We start from the raw sequence: 6,651 nt of genomic DNA on the forward strand, positions 1-6,651 counted from the left end.
CTGGATCTTCTTCCTCATGTCTTGATGCCTTGAAGTTCCGGCATGGACTAGCTTTTGTTTATTTTAGCTTCTTAGAATACTCTTAGTTTAGTAATTTGATCATAGATGTTCTTGTGGTGATGACTTCCAGATTTTGGGGAATAATAGATGTTGAATTTTAGAAGTTATTGAATTGGTTTTTATTAATGAGTTTAAGTCTTCCGCATTACTTTCTGTTGATATTAAATTGAAATGTTAGGGTTTAGATTGGTTGGTTCGCTCACATAGGAGGGTAAGTGTGGGTGCCAGTCGCGGCTCGGTTTTGGGTCGTGACAAATGTAAACTTGTGATCATTTTTTTCTTTTTTATTTGAGATTTTCTTAGTATAATTTATATATATTTATGTAAACTTGAAATCTAATCGTTCTTTTATGCTTATTTGTAATTTTATAAATTATATTCTTAGTATAATTTTTTGGCAATGTATAACTCATATTGCTATTAATAGTTAGTATTCATGACTATATAGTTAGCCGACACTATTATAAATCATTATCCACAATTACTATTACTTATCCTTGTCATGACCCAATCATCACATGTTTTAATTGTTTTTATTGTACAATATTAGATTAATTTAATACTTGTATTAATAACTTTTTAATAATTAAATTTTAAATAAGAAAAATTTAAAAATCTTAATTAGTTAAATTTCATACTTATATTATTATTATTATTATCATTATACTTAGGTTTAGATATCCAATTATTTTTGGGACAACTTATATTGGGAAAAAATGTAAAATTTAAAAATAACATAAAAGAGAACAAGAGAGAGAATTAACTACGAAAAAAAGATTCAAGAAAATGACACATACATAATTCCTATTTCTTTTAATTTTGTTTGGCTTAAACACAAAATATTAAAAAATATATTTCACATTTTAAATAAATATTACATTTAACATAATAAATTCCTAAGAATAAAAAGTCACAGTAATTAAGAGGATAAATAATATGACTTTGAACTTTTGAAACATAATAAGAGTTATATTTGTACATTATTACACTAATAAAGAACATTAATTATAGAAAATGAAAAACAAACAAATTAGAGTTATTGAGACAAATATTTTATTATAAGTAAATAGAAAGGTAGGAAACCAACTAAATTTTTTTAAAAATTATAAATTAATCGTAATTTTGAAATAACTTTAGAACTCCCGAAAAATAACAAATATGAAAATATAAAGACTTATTAATAAACAACTTGAAATATTCTAAGAAAAACAATAAAAATGAAAAATTTAAGAATTGTAATTTTATATATTAATAAATAATTTATTTTTTAATAAAACCATGTGTATTTTAAAATAATAAATTAACTTTACATTCTTATGTTCTATCATTTTTGTTAATAAAAATTGTTTCACCGAATTATGAAAGTATATGTACATATTTCTTCAAGTAGCATATCGATTTCTACTTCTATGTTTTAAAATATTATAAGCCACAAACACAATAAACTAATATTATCAATAAAAAAGTGAGATGAATTTACCTAAACAAATAATTATTTTTGAAGAGTGTTATCATTATATATAGTTAAATTATCTAAGAATCATATAGAGGTCTAAGGAGAACAAATTAGATGTTTTTTTTAAAAAAAAATTCAGGATTTCTATCTTCATGAACATAAACAAATAATATTAAATGTATGATCCAACAAAGGAAGAGTTGTAATTATATTACACATATCAAATTATTTTTCCTTGTAAACTCAAATTATGCAAGAATGTCTAACCATTTTCATTATAGATACATCTTCTATAATCGGAAAAATCTGATTAAATTAAGTTAAAAATTATCTACCAAAAGAAGAAAAAGATAAAGAATAAGGAGAAAATTACATTTAAACACATATAAGCATTTTTGACAAAAACATAAATAATTCAAAAAGAAATAATATAATAGAAACATCACTTCTTAAGGACCTAAAAAAAATAAAGAATAATCACTATATAGCTCAAAATCCATTAATCTCCTTCTCTGAATATTTTCATTTTATCATATATACAAGAGTCAAGAAAAATAATAACAAATAAATTATTAGTCCTAAAATGAATCTCAAAGTTAACAAAATAAAATATTATATCTCATAAAGAATAAGGGAAAATTACATTTAATCATAAATTCTCCTACATAATCATTTTGGACAAATAATCAATATATATAACTCAAAATCCATTAATCTTCATCGGTTGATGTTATCATTTCATCCTATATACAAGAGTCAAGAAAAATAATAACAAATAAATTATTAGTCCTAAAATGAATCTCAAAGTTAACAAAATAAAATATTATATCTCATAAAGAATAAGGGAAAATTACATTTAATCATAAATTCTCCTACATAATCATTTTGGACAAATAATCAATATATATAACTCAAAATCCATTAATCTCCTTCTCTGAATATTTTCATTTTATCATATATACAAGAGTCAAGAAAAATAATAACAAATAAATTATTAGTCCTAAAATGAATCTCAAAGTTAACAAAATAAAATATTATATCTCATAAAGAATAAGGGAAAATTACATTTAATCATAAATTCTCCTACATAATCATTTTGGACAAATAATCAATATATATAACTCAAAATCCATTAATCTCCTTCTCTGAATATTTTCATTTTATCATATATACAAGAGTCAAGAAAAATAATAACAAATAAATTATTAGTCCTAAAATGAATCTCAAAGTTAACAAAATAAAATATTATATCTCATAAAGAATAAGGGAAAATTACATTTAATCATAAATTCTCCTACATAATCATTTTGGACAAATAATCAATATATATAACTCAAAATCCATTAATCTCCTTCTCTGAATATTTTCATTTTATCATATATACAAGAGTCAAGAAAAATAATAACAAATAAATTATTAGTCCTAAAATGAATCTCAAAGTTAACAAAATAAAATATTATATCTCATAAAGAATAAGGGAAAATTACATTTAATCATAAATTCTCCTACATAATCATTTTGGACAAATAATCAATATATATAACTCAAAATCCATTAATCTCCTTCTCTGAATATTTTCATTTTATCATATATACAAGAGTCAAGAAAAATAATAACAAATAAATTATTAGTCCTAAAATGAATCTCAAAGTTAACAAAATAAAATATTATATCTCATAAAGAATAAGGGAAAATTACATTTAATCATAAATTCTCCTACATAATCATTTTGGACAAATAATCAATATATATAACTCAAAATCCATTAATCTCCTTCTCTGAATATTTTCATTTTATCATATATACAAGAGTCAAGAAAAATAATAACAAATAAATTATTAGTCCTAAAATGAATCTCAAAGTTAACAAAATAAAATATTATATCTCATAAAGAATAAGGGAAAATTACATTTAATCATAAATTCTCCTACATAATCATTTTGGACAAATAATCAATATATATAACTCAAAATCCATTAATCTCCTTCTCTGAATATTTTCATTTTATCATATATACAAGAGTCAAGAAAAATAATAACAAATAAATTATTAGTCCTAAAATGAATCTCAAAGTTAACAAAATAAAATATTATATCTCATAAAGAATAAGGGAAAATTACATTTAATCATAAATTCTCCTACATAATCATTTTGGACAAATAATCAATATATATAACTCAAAATCCATTAATCTCCTTCTCTGAATATTTTCATTTTATCATATATACAAGAGTCAAGAAAAATAATAACAAATAAATTATTAGTCCTAAAATGAATCTCAAAGTTAACAAAATAAAATATTATATCTCATAAAGAATAAGGGAAAATTACATTTAATCATAAATTCTCCTACATAATCATTTTGGACAAATAATCAATATATATAACTCAAAATCCATTAATCTCCTTCTCTGAATATTTTCATTTTATCATATATACAAGAGTCAAGAAAAATAATAACAAATAAATTATTAGTCCTAAAATGAATCTCAAAGTTAACAAAATAAAATATTATATCTCATAAAGAATAAGGGAAAATTACATTTAATCATAAATTCTCCTACATAATCATTTTGGACAAATAATCAATATATATAACTCAAAATCCATTAATCTTCATCGGTTGATGTTATCATTTCATCCTATATACAAGAGTCAAGAAAAATAATAACAAATACATTATTAGTCATAAAATAGATCTCAAAGATAACAAAACAAAATAATTTATCTAGAAGAAATAAAAATATGATGACATATTAACCTTACTTGCTAATTAAAAGTAACATATGAAATAATATTTGAAAAAATAATGCACCTCAAAACTTACAAATATTGAAACATTTCTTCCACTAATTCTCTACCCAAAGATAACTACAAAATAAGACACAATTTTAGTGTGATTTTATAGTGTTAATGTAACCTTTCACATTAAATAATTAGAAGTTATGAATATGAAAAGTTTAAGAGGTTATGAATATGAAAGGTTTGAGGGTTATGAATATTATTAATAATAATTAAGAATAAAATTTATATAATTAAAGAGATATAAATTTTTTTTTAAAAAAATAATTGAAAAAAATAAAAAAAAATATCAAATAAAAAAATTAGAAAAAATAAATAAAAATCACAAAAAAGTGTCACATCACCTCCTCTATAATCTCATTTATATATATATATAGATTGATTTTCCAAGGAGACATCACCCGACCAAGTGTAGACAAAATCACCGGCCAAACAATATCAGATGTGTAGTCATGTGTTCCTACGGCCTCTCAGATTAAATCACCCATAATTACTTAGATATATATTAGTTTATAGTATTATAAATATATTGGATTTTGATGAATTCAGAAATAAATTTATTTTAGATAGGTTACGATGAATTCACATTATATTTAGGTAAACAGATCTCGTTTGCCTTTTTCTTATTTTGTTTGTGACTCTTATATCTCCTTTGCATATTTGATATTTCCAGATACATGCGAATCACATCAAATACATATATGTATAAAATATATTTAGTATGTTCAAATATATCTGATGTGATATAATAAAAATTTCAAAACACAAAGAAAATTAATAAAGGTGATAAAAATATTGGTATAAGGTGTGCCCGTCTCTTACCACACAAGTCACAAGGTTTTCTAAATTACGCAATACGTATTTGGCTTCTCAGTCTCTCCATTAGTTTGTTCTCCATTTTCTACGTTCATACGACGCAGCTTTTTCAGAAGCATTGTTTGGTTTATCATATACATTCACACACATTTCCTCTAAAGACAAAATTAGACTCATTCCCTTGTATCAATTACAGAATTTTGTCAATTATGCATTACTACAAGTTACTTGGAAGAAGCAAATCTCACGATTCAGACGACTCTGATTCCGAAAACACTGTTAATAACAATAGTAATATTCCTGCAGAATTCCTCTGCCAAGCAATTTTTGCTGGAGGTACATACTCTGTTTTTCTCTCTCTTTTTTTTTTTTTTTAATTTGTATCAGTTTCTGAGCAATTAATAGTAATATAAACACGCGTATATATCAAATTTTAACAAGCTTGCTGTTAATTTGGTAAAATTGTAGATGGATTCTATGATGTTGAAGCAGCATATGGTCGATTTGAAGGAGTCGTAAGAACTGCAACAGGGTATTATGGAGGAACTATGAGAAAACCTTCCTATAAAGATGTCTCTGAAGGAAAAACAGGACATACTGAAGCAGTAAAAGTCACATATGATAACAGATTTGTATCTTACAAATCTCTTTGCGATTATTTCTGGGAAACTCATGATCCAACCAATAAAAATTCCCTTGTTAGTCTCTCAATCTTCTCGTAACATATTTTTTCTAACGTATCGATTAAAAGTCTTCATTTATTTCTTATATAGACAAGTGACATGAGATATGCTATTGTTATGCAGAATTTTGGGTTAAAAACGCATCTGAGATCTGCTATATTCTGTTCAACAGAAGAAGAGAGAAAACAAGCACAACAATCAAAGATAAGACGGCAAATGAAACTTAATAGAAGGATTCTAACGAAAATAAATCTGTTATCGAAACAAACTACTAGTAATTGTGAGTTTTTTGTTGCGGAGAATCAACATCAAAAGTATTACCTCCAGAAGCATTACAGGCTTTCTGAAAGTTTGAGCCTAAGAAGCACGGAACAATTTGTGGAGTCTTACATTGCCTGCAAACTTAACGGGTATGTGAACGTGTTAACTAAAAAAGTCATGATAATTTTTTTTTCTAATATAGTTCAAATTTGGCTTTGATTAATTTTTGACACACAAGATTTGGGATCCATATTGAATAAGCACTTTCAATTTTACAAATTAATTAATTTTGAAATAAAGTTGACTTTAGTTGGCTTCTTAGACTTTGATACATATATTTCCAACAAAGTTTATGGCTTACCGAGCATTATATTATTTAATTATTTTTTTTACTTTTGATTATCTTTAATATTTGTGTTGTCATACATTTTCTATCTTTGGTATTTAATTATTTATATCGTAGTTTATTATTTTTTCAAATTATTTTTTGAAGAATAACTCTCTTGAGTAAAGGATTTCTTCGGAATAATTTCTTTATTCCGCATAGATAAAAGTAATATATATATATATATA

At 23.8% G+C, this 6,651-nt stretch overlaps 1 protein-coding gene across 1 annotated transcript in view; it reads left to right on the forward strand.

The window, feature by feature from the left end:
- The first annotated feature begins 5,137 nt into the window (after positions 1-5,137).
- LOC107010622 (peptide methionine sulfoxide reductase-like) overlaps positions 5,138-6,651 on the forward strand; it is a 2,834-nt gene continuing 1,320 nt past the window's right edge. Inside the window, exons 1-3 of the mRNA XM_015209900.2 lie at positions 5,138-5,470; positions 5,603-5,832; positions 5,941-6,227. Of these exons, the coding sequence (XP_015065386.1) occupies positions 5,344-5,470; positions 5,603-5,832; positions 5,941-6,227 (644 nt within the window). The 5' untranslated portion in view covers positions 5,138-5,343. The remainder of the gene's footprint in view (positions 5,471-5,602; positions 5,833-5,940; positions 6,228-6,651) is intronic.

Source organism: Solanum pennellii, chromosome 2, assembly GCF_001406875.1.
Source record: "Solanum pennellii chromosome 2, SPENNV200".
Classification (NCBI taxonomy): Eukaryota; Viridiplantae; Streptophyta; class Magnoliopsida; order Solanales; family Solanaceae; genus Solanum; species Solanum pennellii.